We start from the raw sequence: 15,988 nt of genomic DNA, 5'->3' as shown, positions 1-15,988 counted from the left end.
GAAAATATATTTGTTTAGAAACAGCTATTAATTTTATTTGTACTTTGAAAGCCTTAATTCGTTTACATTTTAGTAAATTAGGCCAAGCAAGTTAATTCACTCGTTTACACTGTCACTGTAATTACAATCAGCTCTTTAAGGAAAAACCTTGCTGTATTGCATTTATTCAACACGTAATAGAAGGGCAGTAATTTTCTGGTTAGTGTTACTGACTTGTGGCTCAACTAGATGATTATCATTGTAAACTGTAAGGTGGATGTTGATCATAAATTTTATAAATTTATGCACTTGTGTTAGCAAGATTAAAGATGCTTGTTTAACAGGACAAGTGAAAAATCCTCCAGTGAACCACAGTTTTATGTTTCTAGTTGACCTAGCTTGTGCTGCCCATGTCCCGTAGCATCCTTCCTAGAGCTAAAGGGAAGGAGGTAGTTGCACTCTTCTCTGTGAGAACAAGGGTCAGTGGGGTTTTTTTCTTTCACCCATCCCCCCTCACTGACAGAGGTAGCTCTGGGAAATCAAAATCAGGACAAGTGAAGGGTCAGGCCCTGGTTGGTCTAACCGATTTTTACCATGTTAGCCACCCTTTCTGGAAAACTCCCTCCATCCAAGCAACTATTACTTTAAAAATGACAGGCTCCTTTTCGTGTACTTCAGTGAAGTATTACGTGTCTGGGCTTTCTTTGTATATTTTAAGTGGTAGATTTTTAATTGCATGAACAATGTAGCTTAGATTCACTTTTCTATGGCCATGTTCTTATGGATGCTGAAGAGCTATTTTCCTCATATAGGACTACCAGGCCAAATCTACAATCCCTGAAACAGAAAGATTCGTAGAGGCTGGGATTGTTCTCCTTTTGCTTCAAAGACATTGGGACAAGCTGTGCCCTTCCTGAGACTGTACCTTGAGGAAATCCCAAACATCTGAGAGTATGTGTGACAACTGCATTGGCTCTCAGGAAAATGAAAACACTTAAAATCAATGACTTTAAAAAATAGACTGTGAAGAACAGATGAGATAAGAGCAGGTCATTGCTCTATAGAAACCACTGATTTTTGTTATATAGTCCATTGTAAATACAGCCTAGAAGTTCTATGGAAAGAAGCTGCTTGATTTGACAATGTAATAACTCCTCACATGCTGCAAAGCTCTTTTGATAATGGAAGAACTGATTTCCACTCCTTTTTCACAGGCAAGGTATCCTTACTGAGATAGGTAATGTAGGACAAATAAGTAGAATTTGCGTCAGAATAGTAAATGTTAGACTGTTAAGCCCCACTGAATCCAATCAATGCTACATTAGATGGAAAAGACTTCAGTGCATGGATGGTGAAACAAAGTCATGAGCTAGTTTACATTCTCCATGAAAATCACTAAAGAGGCTTTTCTTTTGTGCTAACAAATTTAGATTATACATTTTTGTGTTTTCTCTAGGTAAAGGAAATACTGACAGCCCTCGGTTTGCTGACATGTGCCAATACGAGGACTGGGAGTCTTTCTGGAGGCCAGAGAAAGCGTCTTGCCATTGCTTTGGAGCTGGTGAACAATCCTCCTGTCATGTTTTTTGATGAACCAACCAGGTACTTCAAGGCTAAAAATTAAAGATAGACAAGACAAATAGTGCTTTATATTGTAGAACTGTGCTGCAGAAAGGTTATTCACCTCTAAGCACTTGGAAAAGGCTCAGTTTTTGTTGCCTGTGAGTACTGAAGAAGGCCACAAGAAATAATTTACTGTAACCACTGGATTATAGGACTGTAAATAATTTTTAGGGGAGACACAAACAAGCAGGAAGGAGGAGAGACGGTAAAATATTTTCAGATTGTGGCATGAGTTTTCTTTTTCAAGCAAAGATAGCATTTTAAAGTGTGAATTTTAATAATGAATGTAGCATATTTAGAATCAAATTCTGTGATCAGTCTAGAAGGAGGCTGGGAGAACTATGAATATGTGTCTGTTCATTAAAGTTGGGAGCATTTAAATCTGCAGTCCTAAAATGTAAAAGTCCCTTAAGGCAGCTTTGAGAATACTCTATTTTTCATTGTCAGGCATGCTTCCAACTTAATTAAAAGACTGATGGAGAAATACAAGCATAAGGTTGGCATATGATAAAATTAAACTGCTACAGAGAAAATCTATAAAAGGATAATAGTGAGAGACCGAAGTAGCAAATACCTGTGCTAGTTTTGAGTGGTGCCTATGGACCTGTGGATAACAAACTTCTTTCTTTTTATTCAGTGGCTTGGATAGTGCATCATGTTTTCAGGTTGTCTCTCTGATGAAGGCTTTAGCCCAGGGTGGCAGGTCCATCATCTGCACAATTCACCAGCCCAGTGCTAAACTGTTTGAGTTGTTTGATCAGGTATTATTCTCAAACTCTTTCTCTTTATGTGTGGTTTAGGTAGGTTATACTTTCAAGGCTACACTTTTAAGTATAAACATTAATAATTCTAGTCTGTAGTTCCAAATCTAATAAATAAATATACTTTTTCATTATGTTTTATTCTTATTCTCTGCTCATTTCCATTATTTACATGTAATGTTTTTTGAAGAATCTGACTGATATGTTTGTGAAATCATGATTATCACACTTGTGATATGTCATGCCTTCACCCACGACTGCTCCTGGGCACAGGGCTGTCAGTAAAGTAAATTAGAGTAATTTAAGAGCAAGAGAACTTCAGTGCCAATGTCTGCAATGTTGCTAGTGCACATTCTCATCCTAGATACACAGGTGTAAATTCAGAAGAGTTTATTCATGTGAAATAATAATAATTGAAATGAAGTTAGTTGGAGATCTTTTTTCCAACCTGACAACAGGATGTGGGCCATGCATGTTTGGGTTAGATTTAAATTGACTTTAATGTTGTTAGGAAATTTAAATTAGACCCGAGAGAACTAAGAGAAAACCTACTACACCATAGGTGAACAAATCTTGCAGATTGCCAGTCTGGCAAGGGGGTTTATTTAAAGTCAATAGTGCGGCTAAAAGTAAGAATAATCAAGCTGTTTCCCATTGCTGTGCTGTTCCACCGCTCCTTCCATTCCTGCATTCACTAGCCTTGTCTCCCAGACATAAATATCCATAATGTGTGGAAATTAGATGGCTCGGCTCTACAGTTTCATGCCTATTTTCAGCACGTGTCTAAGGCTGGAATTAGTCTGTTTCTGTGTTAATGCGCTTTAAGCCCTGGAGGGAAAGTTTGGATAATTCAAACCTTAAGCATTTTGTTTTCCATTAGTTGTAATTCCATGCAAAAGTAGTTCCAAGTGGTGACAAATCTTCCCAAGGTATTCTTCCCATAGGGACAAGAGGTCATTAGGTTCATGGATTGCTGTCATATAGATAGCTGTCTCAAATACTTTGATACTATTTCACACATTTTTCTTTTTTCTTTTTCTTCTATTTGCCTTGTTTTTCAGCTCTATGTTTTAAGTCAAGGTCAATGCATTTACCGTGGGAAGGTATTAAACCTAGTCCCTTACTTGAGAGATTTGGGTTTGAATTGCCCAACCTACCACAATCCAGCAGATTTTGGTAAGGACAATTTGAATAGTTTAATTTATTTTGTATTTGATTAGTACCTTCAGGGTAATGGAGACCATGGTGTATATATTTTGTACATATATACATATGTGTGTGTGTACATATATGTACCAAAATTCAAAATAAAATTATTCAGATTTTTTTTTCTAAGTAATTTGAATGCCATCTGGTGGTAAAATCTAGTGAATATTTCTCTCTGGTGGAAGTCCAGATCCAGGAAATAAAAGGTAAAGCCTATTCTCTTTAGCGTTTCATAGTAATTAATCTTAGTGGTTTTTCAAAGTGGCTCCAGTATCCTGAGTTTTTTTGTCTTGAACAATACCACTGTGGTATTGTACAGCTAATAGCATTGAGGGTTTTTCCAGTTGTTTCTTAATTCCAAAGAAGCAGTAGGGACCACAGCAGAAGACTTATGTCATTTTTTATTACCAAGACTTTCCCATATTCACTGCCTTTCCTCTAAAATGGTTCATTTAACTTCCAGGATGAAGAGAACTTCTGAAGATTTATAGAAAGATACATTTAGATTGTGTGTGTGCATGCAAATTTACATGTGGCATTTTAGAACCTGTTCTAGACAAAACTCTGTTTCTGTCAATGCTACAGAATCAAGGGAATCTAATAATAAGGCTTGTAGCTAGTCAGTATTGTAAATCGTAGCTTACTTTATTTTTCTTGTAGTTATGGAAGTAGCATCTGGTGAATATGGAGACCAGAACAGCCGGCTGGTGAGGGCAGTACGGGAGAGAATATGTGACACAGACTACAAGAGAGATGTTGGTGGTGAGAATGAGATGAATCCCTTCCTCTGGCACCGGCCTTCTGAAGAGGTATTTTGTATATCGCAACTAATGGACATGGCTTGAGGCTGGAGGGGGAGGAAGAGAATTTAAATCCTTGGTCAATGGAGGAGGTTTCTGGACACATTCAGCTGATGAGAGTGGGGTTTTGTGAATGAAAACTAAGCGAGATACTGCAAAGAAAGAAGTTTATTCTTTTACGTGTTTCCGCAGGATTCCTCCTCCACAGAAGGCTGCCACAGCTTCTCTGCCAGCTGCCTAACCCAGTTCTGTATCCTCTTCAAAAGAACTTTTCTCACCATCATGAGGGATTCGGTAAGACTGCTTTTATAATAACTTTAGTAGCCAAAAGGACTATTCAGTTAGTTGTGAGGTAGTGTAATACGCCTTAAAGGTCCTGTCCAACAGTGCATACATGAAGATCATCATAGAATTTCAAAGGAAGGAGACTGATCTTTCAGTCTTGCCATTAACTGTATCGTCTTCATTGTGAACAACAGTTTTCTTCAGAGGAACTCGGAAGCATCTGGCTTAAAAATCTAAAGCTTAAATCCCCTCTGTGCTGGCAGGTCCCTTATACAGTTATTTATCCTACTGGAATGTGAGTGAGTTGTACTGGTGTGTCACAAAAATAATTTTTCCAGGAAATTCAGGGCGGCAGAGATCATAATTTCAGTGTGATGTAAGGTTAATATTTAGTCTTTATTTTTGAAACGGGAAATTGGTAAATAAAAATTCTGCTTCTCTGAAAAGGGAACGTTTCTGTTTTCATACATTTAATATCAAGATGATGTAAGTATCGTAATGAAACCCTTCATTCCCAAGGAAAAAAAAAAGTATCTTTCACCTTTTATTCTTAAAAATAAACAGTCGCCTTCAAAATGCCAAACCCTGCAGTTTTCATGTATGTTTTGGGTGCCTAGTTTGCATTAACAAAATGCAGTGGGACTTCTTTTCTTTTACTCAGGAAAGTTTTTCTTAGCTCTTAAGTAGCTGAGTTGTTTGTGAATTCAAGAGATAGGACTATTTACATTGTCTGATCAATGCTTTGAAATGTCCTCTAGATAGGATCACCCCTTCATTAACAGACATGAGTTAAGGAGATGAGCTTCCTCAACTAGACCTTACATGCACACCTTTCCAGGGAACTTAACCTGTGTACAGTAGAACTGGTACTGATTAGCCAAGTACTTTATGACAAACTGACAATTTCATAAATCTGAGGAAGGCTTGTCTACTGCTTTTTCTGCATGTGGGAAGGTTTTCAGTGCTTTACGTGAGGGGTGGGAAAAACAACATAAACATTGCTATATACTGATATATTAATTTGACATACCTGACCTTAGAAAAGGGGAAAGCCAGACAGTGTATCGATACTGGTGGGCACATGGTGGATTCATATGAGGTAGTTTGGAAACCAAAAGCAATTGAACTATATGGATGGAGCTCAGCATGAATAAGTTACCACTGTGACAGGGAAAGCTGAGCTTCACTGAGCTCCAGATCCTGCAGCTACACTGCTTTTGCCCTGCACCCAGGCAGTTGTCTCCTTAGGACACTACTGTTTTCAGTGTAGACATGTCTGCATAGAACTATAGGCTGGGAAGAAACCTATTGGCCCATTGTGTCCAGGCCTCTTCTGTTAGATAACCACAGTATTCCCTCCCTTTCAGAAAGGGAAACACTGTGTTGAATGCCATAGTAAAGGCAGTCGGCTGTCTTCCCCACTGCTCTGGTTGGGAAGATAGAACAGAACCATGCAATTCTAGTGGTTAGGAAGCATCTTCTTATTTCCAGTCCATATATATTATGCCAATTATTGTTTTGCCAGCACATTTCTTTGCTATAACTTGTTCTTCTCCCTTGCTGTTTTACATTATAATGCATTTGTCATTCAAGGATTAATTAAGTTGTTGAATTTTGCCTTCCTGTGATCTGGAATAATTTGCACATCTGGTCTAGTACCAAATATTTAGTCAAAAAAACATTGACATATTCATATGGAAGGGCTCTTGCAATCCAAAGCGTACATACAGCTTCACAACTAGCTCATCAGAATGTCTCTGGTACCCTTGGAGAGCATGTCTCAGAGGTATACAAGCACTAACTGTGGATCATATGGTCCCCTATTCATCTCTGCCAAGGGGAAACAGTAACTTATTTTTGGATGCACAGCTTGAAGAGCATTGTTGTTTTTAAGATATTTTTCCTGCTCAACTGTAAAGGCTTGCAGTTGTTCTATATTTTATTATTTCTTTTGTTCTTTCATACGTCTTGTAGGAATGCTGTATTGCAGAGGAGACACAGAAGGCTAGTTTATGCCTGATTTAAGTTTGTTTGGTTTGTACAAGTCTGGAATACCTTTTCTGCCTCTCTTCTGCTCTGCGAAATTTATCTTTTAGCCAGAGAGAAATTCTTCTTTTCCTGATGAATGAGGGCCAGTGGCTCCATGATGTTGTCAGACAGTAAGATTTCAGGTTACAGCATTTGCAGTTTCTGCCTGTGTTTACAGGAAGAATTCTTCTGTACTGTAATAGCCGTGTGTCTGACTGACCCTGGGAAACTCATTACAGTAAATTTGTCTTAGCTGAAGCCCAGTTTGCCAGTAGGAAATTAACATTTCTAGATAATTTCTTCTGGACCTAAGTACTCCTTTTCTTCAGTCTGTATATCTGATTTCAGTCATATTGCCATTGTTTTTGAGCCCAGGCTTTCTGATCAGAAATACTACTCTTTCCTTGCTTGTAGGTCCTGACACACTTGCGTATCACCTCACACATTGGCATTGGGCTGCTCATTGGCTTGCTTTACTTGGGCATTGGCAATGAAGCTAAGAAAGTCCTCAGCAACTCCGGCTTCCTGTTTTTTTCCATGTTGTTTCTTATGTTTGCTGCACTCATGCCAACTGTCCTTACATGTGAGTACGAGTCATACTGTTATATTGATACAAGGAGATTGCAGTAAGATGGGAGGGTATTTTAATGTATCCTTTTCATATAAGGTAATGTTTGACTTGTGCTTCTACTTCTAAGACAAGTGTGGGGATAAATCTTGTACTCACTAAACTGCTGTGTAGGAGCAAATAGAGGTAGGATTGTCGCCCCAGTTTTGCCAGTGTTTCTCAACCTGGACAGTTCACAGTGCTGGACTGGAATTTCCCCTTGTGCCAGTGCATCTCAACCATATCATGAGCTTGTTGTTGATCTTAGAGGGGATGTAATAATTTCTCTAGGACTTCTAAGTCATTACTTCTGCATAAGATCAGGGTATTCATGTGGTATCAGAAGCAAGCTGCTGCCATATGGACTCTTCCATACTTCGTTTGGGAGTACCCACTCCCTCCTTTGGTTTCCCTGCAGGACCAAAAGCAATAACCAGGTTCTTTAGGTTTTGACACCAGTTTTAATTCAAAAAGCCTCTTTAAGGGAGGTTCAGATGGTATAAGTAGACTGCTACATAATCTAAACAGTGAGCAGTTCTCAGGGCTGACATTTTATTACAAATCACTGAAACTACTGCTGGTCTGTCAAAGGCCTCAGAGTTCCAGTCCCACTATGGGACTGCAGCAGTGAGGATTAGATATGGAGAAACTACGTTATTATGTGCAACAGTATTACACTGACAACCTAATTTACTAATTTGTGTTCTCTGTAGTTCCTCTTGAGATGGGAGTATTTCTTAGAGAGCATCTGAACTACTGGTACAGCCTGAAAGCCTACTATCTCGCCAAAACCATGGCTGATGTTCCTTTCCAGGTATATGCTCTACTCTTCATAAAACAAGAACCATTTAAGTTCATGGCAAATCCACTTGCCAAGAAGATTAGTACTGGTATATTATTCATCTGAATAGTGGAGAAACTGTCTATATATGTGTGATGAAGCTTCAGGTCCAGATCAGTAGCACCCTAAGACTAAATGGCAGGATTTCACAAAAGCCAATATTTTTTTAATAAACAGATGACCATCTTTGCTATTTTGCAGAAGGGGAATTGTAAAGGGCTGTAAGTGAATGGGATCTGTTTTCTAATGCCCAAGGGGTAAGATAGATATCACAGTCTGTGGCAGAGGTATTTATTCTCTTCAGCCATGCCTGTCGTGTAATGGAAGGGCTGGGAGCTGTGGATTAACTGGAGCTCATGTTTTCATCTTATTCAGAGTAACAGTGAATATTTGGCTTTAATGGACTAACTCCAAGTGTACCTCCTTGCAGATCATGTTTCCTGTGGCTTACTGCAGCATTGTGTACTGGATGACTTCACAGCCATCTGATGCACTCCGATTTGTCCTCTTCGCAGCTTTGGGAACCTTGACATCCCTAGTGGCTCAGTCACTGGGTCTTCTTATAGGTGCAGCCTCTACATCCCTCCAGGTACTGGTGGTGTTTTGTGGTCTCACAGGAACCCTTCTGTCTCCTAACACTGACTGCTTGCTGTGACTGCTGCTGTGTCCCCAGGACTTTTGTTGTGAGATGACAGGCAAAAAGTTGCCTTGATCTGATATAGCTACTTGATGTTTCCCGTTAGCATCAACTTAAACGGCATATAAATGCATGGATATGAGGCTCTGAAGTTCCTTCCCCATCTGAATGGGTCTGTACCTGCCTCTGTGTGAGTGGGTTGTCACTTGCTGTTCACCCCAGGCTGAGCATGTCCTAGAAACTGTAGGACTGATACATTTCTATGCATCTACAAAGTGGAGGTAGGCCATGAGGAGCACTAGTTCAGGAGAGGGTTCTTCCATACACATACGGAAAGGTTACAGGAGACAAGGTAGGAGGAAAAGGCTTGCCCAAAAACTTAACTTCTGCACAGAGGAAAAGAAGCAGCTGTTGGCATGACTATCACACTGGAAACTGGCCATGTCACTCCATTCTGCTTCCTGGCAGGAGATGTGCTGAGGTGACCATTCCACAGAAGAACTGTTTTGTGGTGCTTGTGATAACAGATTGTATTGACATCAATATGCATTGATGCTACCAAGATTTCTGAAGTAGAAGACTTAATTCCCTCTGTGTGCCACCCTTTGGAGACCAGCATAGCCCTGTTGTGATCCCCATGCTTCTGCTCTCCCCAGAGATACTTATGTGGCCCTTTGCTCTGGAGGGGATGTAGGGAGGACAGGCTGGAGCTGGGTCAAGATGTCTTCTCCACTAAAGCCACCTAGCTGGAGATGTTTCTTACCCCCTTCACAATGTTCTAGGATCGGTTGAAGCATGAACAGTGCGGGGTTTGTTAGGAGGGAGGTCTGTGTGTCCTCAGTGGGGAGTGAGTGAGAAAGAATAATATTTAGGAAGAGGGGTCTCATGCCCAAAGAAGCAAGGGGATCACAGTGCCAATCTTGCTCTGTAAACTTGTTGATGGGTTCAAGTCCTTCAAAGGACAGATCCCAGCACAGCAGCAGCATCATCTAGTAGAAGGGTTTAGGAAGAGGAGAAGTACCCCTTTTCGTTCATTAACAGCATCTAACAACCTCTTGCTCACAAAAAATTTCATCCCCAAAAAATCAGTAATTTTCTAGTATTCGGAACTGTGATAATTTTGGTGAATAGCATTATAAGAAAGATTTGAATAGCATCACTCTCCACTGTCTAAAAAGTTAGTTCTCACTACCTGTTTGGGTTTGGCACAAAACAGAGGATTTGCCATAAGAAAAGTCAGCTGTACTAAAGGCTGGTTTCCTCACTGGAGATCAGGACATCAGATGAAAGAGCAAGTTAATTTTAATTTTTTTCTCTGGCTGACTGACAAGAGACTGTCTATTCCTTCTCTTCACAGGTGGCCACTTTTGTGGGCCCAGTTACTGCCATCCCGGTGCTTCTGTTCTCTGGATTTTTTGTCAGCTTTGATACCATCCCAGCATACCTCCAGTGGATGTCCTACATTTCCTATGTCAGGTACTGCTAGCGAGGCCATTAACCTCCCATCTGGAAATGCTGTTTGTTTTCCTTTGCTTGTTTGGTTGGTTATCTTGGGTGCCAAAAAGACTGTTCACAGCACATCCTTTTAGTGTATAAATGTATGTATGATACATACCACATTATCTCACTGCATTTTGTGTTGTATATGATGTGAAATAAATAGGAACTCAGTGAAGATTATCAGCCACAAGTCCATGTCAGTCCCCTTGAATTCAGTGGGATTGCATGGCATGCAAATCTTCCTGGATTTAGCAACAGTGGATTTCTGAAATAATAGGGATAGTATGCCCCACTGAGAAATTGATGCCAGCACCTCATTTTGTAAGAAAATATTCTATAAATCACTGCTGTATCCTAGGTAGACTTGTTGGATAAAGACCTGGTTTTAAGTTTTGCAGTAGCACTGCCACAAGAGGCATGGGATTTGTGTAATCACTAATCTAAACCAGTGTTTTAAGAACCATAGGCATGGTTCTTACATCCTATTTATGTCTGTCATTCTTGCTGTTTGAGACAGCTGTCTTATGATGGGATGATTGCTGTCAGGAAACCTCTTGAGTTTAGCGTGGAGGGTTAGTTTGGACGACACTTAAATGTTTATAACTGAAATAAAATGAGGTGAGTTTTCCCATCCCCCTTTTCTCTACCATGCTCAAGTTGCGCTATTACTGAGAAACACCAAGCTAAAATATCCTCTCATTTGGCAAATGAGGTCTTAAACAGTGACCTATCAAACATGAAGAGACTGAACCCACTGAATTAGTAGCTAGAATTCAAGATGAGGCCTTAAGCCATTATCTAGCCGGTGTGGGGTCTCCTGAAGCTGGAGGGAACTATCATGCTCATGGAATCCATGATAGTGTATCTGCTCGCAAATTCAAATGCTAAGTGCACTCAGTGCCAGGGGATACATGGGAACTGTGCATTGTTAGTGAAACTATTGCACATGGAAGGTAAGAGGTGTTCTAGATTGATGCCAGTTTTTTTTTTATTTCTGACTTCCAACCATAATTATGTCCCCATTGCTTATTTTTTAAAAATTGAATTAATGATGTCACTTTTAAAAGGGGGATTTCTGAATATGAGCTGAACTTAGTCTGCTTTCTATTTTAACATTTTTCTTTGGAGAAATTGCACTATACACTAACTGGAAGCAGTTAAAGGCAAAACTTCTGTCCTTGTTCAGTCTTATGTAAAATGCCAGTGACATGTCATTTGCTTGATTGTAACAGGGATAGAACTTGCCCCAAGACACATGTGTCAGAATGATATTGAACCCCTTGGTGTTTCAGCTGAGCTCTCACAGGGATTGTATTGTTGGTGGAGCACTAAACAGATCATCAGGACTTTTCCTTGTAATCCATCTTTCTTCTTTTCAGATATGGGTTCGAAGGAGTTATTCTCTCCATCTATGGACTGGATCGAGAAGATCTGCATTGTGACAAAGATGACACTTGCCATTTTCAAAAATCAGAGGCCATTCTGAGAGAACTGGATGTAGAAAATGCCAAACTTTACCTGGACTTTGTTGTTCTTGGAATTTTCTTCTTCTCTCTCCGCCTAATTGCCTATTTTGTTCTCAGATACAAAATCCGAGCAGAGAGGTAAAGGAAAAGCAGCTAAAACGATGCAGTAGGAAGATCTTTAGACATGTGATAGAGGGCACTTGACATTGTCTCGCTGTGGCAGGCCAGTCTCTGGTGCCCAGCTAGATGCTGTTATGACCTAGCCCATAGAGAACCACAATGGGATAGTGGACATATAGTGTTAAACCAGTCAGTCCAGTTGGGTTGGGTCATGTTTTCATTACACTTTCTAGCTTTAACTAGGAAGAATAAATAGAAGGGAATTTTACACCACAGAATATCAATACTGAGGCAGTGTAACTGTATTAAAAAAAACTGGCTGCAGGAACTTTCCTTATGAAAACTGATTTTGTGATAAGGTCACTAGGATACTAGTCCTGGTAGCCAGAATAGTATAATGTCATCTATAGCTGACAAGGTAATGAGATGCAAAATGGGGAATGCAAAGAAAATAGGATTCTCTCAGCTTTTTAAATTCAGAGTTTCATCTTTGCAGTTTCCTATGTATTATTTTGCAGTTCTTTTCCACAGAATTACCCCTTCTGGCCAAAAGTCTGTAAATGTATTAACTAATAAGATAAAGATATCTTTTTAATAAGGATACTTTTTAAAACCTAAAGTGATTCAAGTAATTATTTTTGTTTCTGTCTAAATTTAGAATTCTGGTGCTTTACTTGTCGAGCTAGTCTCATATCTGAAAACTGTAATGGTAGGAGGAAAAGGCAGATTCTGAATCTGCACTAAACCTGTGGTCCGTATTTGGAAGCATCAATAGATAGCACAAGCAGTCAGACATGTTGAAGCTGTCATTGAATGACTGAAAAAATATTCTTTTGCAGTATCTTTTAAATCCTCAATATTTGTGATATTTAAAATACTAACTCTGCTCAATATCTGTTTGATCTACCTCCTGCGAGTGAAAAAAATCAAAGCACTCCAAGGCTCATTTTTTTCTTAAATTGTGGAAGCAGAATCTATCCCTAAAGCCTGAGTGATTGTTAAAGCCTGATGGAGTACAAGAGCTAGCCACAGCTCAAAGCTTGGGGTATTGTGTTAAAACACTTGTGACTGCCTCACATGACAGTGTTCATTATATCTGCAACACACCACATGTAGAGCTCTCCTCAAAATATACAAATGACCTTGTAATACTGCAGGTCTGATTGTGCCAAGCAGTTTTGTTCTCATCCCGAAGTCTACATGAGCAACATGGGAATTAATAGCTAATTGATCTAAACACCAGTGAAACCATTAAAAGAAGCATACATTTGTTTTGTATATCTCACCTTTGTAAGCTTGGCAGGGGAAATTTTGGTTCCAAGTTGATGTGGAGTTTTGTCACTGATTTTCATGGGTTTGGATTTTCAACCCAAAATTAAATTGGGGGGCCCCTACTCATGTTGGACACCTTGGTGAACTTCTGTGCAAATTCCACTACCTTCTGCCATTACTGCACATTTACCTTAGTGTCACAGACTGCCGAGTCAGACCTGCAGATTTTGTAAATGCATTATTCCTATCAGGATGGTGAAGTCTTGTAGATCGGAAGAAGCTCAGTGTCAGCAAACCATTCAGGAGCTCAGCAGCTCATGACAGTAGAGTAGATGAAGGGAGACCTTGTGCATATGCTGGCCACCAGCAGTCACAATTCACAGATTGTTTTCAAAGATTCCATGGCTACATATATACTAGTAAACTAAATAGTGCCAGGGCCAGCTCTGTTAGTCCTCAGACAACTGGGGCTAATAGGAATGGTCCCTGTACTGTCCTAACTTCTTAACAGGGCCCAGACATTGTCTGGAAAAGCTCTGGCTGTGCTGGGATGCAGCTCTGCCATTTAGCAGCAAAGACAATTGTTTTCCACTTTTCCTGGCCCGTGCCCAAGGCTCTGTTTAGTCCACCAGTACAGACATAGACTGTGTGTATCTGTTAAACTCGGGACACTTGAATTAAGCATGTGTCCTGGAAGACTAAGTCAAGTCACATGTTTAGGAAGGTCGGCTGAAATTTCCCTGAAAATAAGATCGATCTGTGAAAGCAAGGTCAGTCTTTATTGTAGAAGAAAAAAAAATATCCTTACATATATCTATACATATAACTGTTTTTTCATAGTTTTGTTGCTGTTTTTTTTTTAAAAAAAAGCTTTTACACAGCTCTGCTGCTTTTCCAGACATAATCACAAGCAAGTATGGACCTATATGGCTGTCAGAGATGAGAAATTAAAGAATTTTGGCTGTTCTAGATAATACTCACAACTGTGAGCAGTTTTTAAGTAAGTCACAAGCTGAAATCCCTTGGCACAATGTGCCTTGATTATTTCAAGACTCTCAAAATATTTGTGAATATTACATGAGGTTCAAATGCTGTTTGCAAGCAGAAAGACTACATTTTCCAAATTGCTCTTTTGTTTCACACTGCTGGCCCAGCTGTAGGGTAGCTGAGTATGAGGGAGTGTGATGTACCTTCAGTGTTCATGTTTTGGACTAACACCATTTACCAAATATCACGTTGAAAATCCATTGCAGTGTACCAAATGAAGTAATTTTTCTGACATTTCAACACTGTTAACTTACACGATGACAATGCTGTCTTCTCCCATCTAGACCAATTTAGCAGTATGAGTTCCTTGGATACTGTCCTGTTATCTGTGCCTATTCCTCTGTTTGTAGACTTTCTTATTTTACTTCTTTAGACAGTAACATGTCCTCCTCTACTGTAACTTTGTATTGTACTGTGGTAGCCAGAAGTCTGATCCTCCACAGGTGTTCCTAAGAAAATACATGCTCTGGAATATTTTTTGTCACTGCTTTTTTTGCTAGATACACTTTTCCCAGCCATCGCTGGCAGTATTTAGCTGGAAGTTACTATTCTAAGGAACACCTTTCAGACTGCAGTATCCCCATAAAGAAATAAATTAATTTTCTTGAAACTCAGTGCTACACCTAAATGAGAGAATCATTCTTTCCCTCCTTAGCTCTAAAATTAACTAATGATATCTCTTTTGTCAGTACTGTGGGACAGAAGTATTTAAAGTCCATCCCAATTATGTTTTAATATACTGCAAATATTTTACCGTAGTCTCAGCTTGGCTTTTTTCTATTTATGTGGAAATAAATTCTAACAGGCTGGAATGAAATGCATTCCCAGGTTAATGGACTGAGCATGCGTGTGCTTGTGCTGTAGCATTAATCAAGCACACCGAGATCTGGAGGCTTCACATGAAAGAACAATGCGGCCAGCAAGATTCTGAAGACTTCAGATCCTCAATTTATATAGCCATATATTTATAGCCATAAACTGGTTGAAATCAATGCCATTATTACCATTTGAACCAGTCACAATCTGGCTTAAAGTTATGTAAGAGGCTCAGGGTTTTTCAAGTTCTCTTGAAGCCTGGATGTATGATTTCTGTTGGGATTGCAGGAACACTTTAGTGTTCTGCTGGCCTCCCTGTTTAATTTCAACTTGTTTTGACATTTTGCTTTAGTTACTAGGTGCATCAGTTAGGACTTTAGGTACTTAAATTTGTTTGTTTGTTTGTTTTTCTCTCTGGAAACTTGCATATAATCTGAAAAACCTTGAAAGTTTTTTTAAAAGAACTTTATTATTTACAATTAAAATATTTGGAAAGCAGATTCTACTCATGTAAGAAACTAAGAAAATTTCATCTTATAGATCAAATGGAGTAACAGAGGAATATCTGGTGCTGAAATCCTGTTCACTTCTTAATATTTGGAGCCCAAGATACCTGTTTTTCATTAAAGGAGAGGAATATATATTCACAGAATAGGGAGAGCTAGTTATGTACATGGGAGATAATGAACATTTGAGTCCAAGTACTGGTTGTATCAGCTGACTGGCATTTCGATCTACTCTTTTGTGTCAAAGTCTATGTTGTCAACAGAAATGAATGTTTCATGAAACATTTGTTTCTGTGAAGACTGTGGTTCTTACTGACCTGTACTACCCCAATGACCCCTCACAGTGGGAGTCCTATCTGGCCTATTTACTCAACACTAGATGGATGGTTTTGACTCTAATGGGATCCTTTGAAGCCCTGTTCCAACCAGTTGCTTAAGTATCATAATAACTTCTCACATTTGCATTGCCTCATGTGAATCAAAGGAACAACTGA

The 15,988-nt window shown here is 39.4% G+C and overlaps 1 protein-coding gene across 1 annotated transcript in view; it reads left to right on the top strand.

Moving 5' to 3' along the window:
* ABCG1 (ATP binding cassette subfamily G member 1) overlaps positions 1-14,797 on the top strand; it is a 54,982-nt gene extending 40,185 nt beyond the window's left edge. The window contains exons 6-15 of the mRNA XM_026863240.1: positions 1,436-1,581; positions 2,240-2,363; positions 3,425-3,539; positions 4,230-4,378; positions 4,562-4,663; positions 7,097-7,265; positions 8,003-8,103; positions 8,561-8,719; positions 10,125-10,243; positions 11,647-14,797. Coding sequence (XP_026719041.1) covers positions 1,436-1,581; positions 2,240-2,363; positions 3,425-3,539; positions 4,230-4,378; positions 4,562-4,663; positions 7,097-7,265; positions 8,003-8,103; positions 8,561-8,719; positions 10,125-10,243; positions 11,647-11,875 — 1,413 coding nt within the window. The 3' untranslated portion in view covers positions 11,876-14,797. The remainder of the gene's footprint in view (positions 1-1,435; positions 1,582-2,239; positions 2,364-3,424; positions 3,540-4,229; positions 4,379-4,561; positions 4,664-7,096; positions 7,266-8,002; positions 8,104-8,560; positions 8,720-10,124; positions 10,244-11,646) is intronic.
* The last annotated feature ends 1,191 nt before the right edge of the window (positions 14,798-15,988 follow it).

This window comes from Athene cunicularia (genome assembly GCF_003259725.1).
Source record: "Athene cunicularia isolate RWA chromosome 1 unlocalized genomic scaffold, athCun1 chr1_part1, whole genome shotgun sequence".
NCBI classification, from domain to species: Eukaryota; Metazoa; Chordata; class Aves; order Strigiformes; family Strigidae; genus Athene; species Athene cunicularia.
The sequence above is the reverse complement of the archived record's forward strand: the minus strand, read 5'-3'. Positions and strand labels throughout refer to the sequence as shown.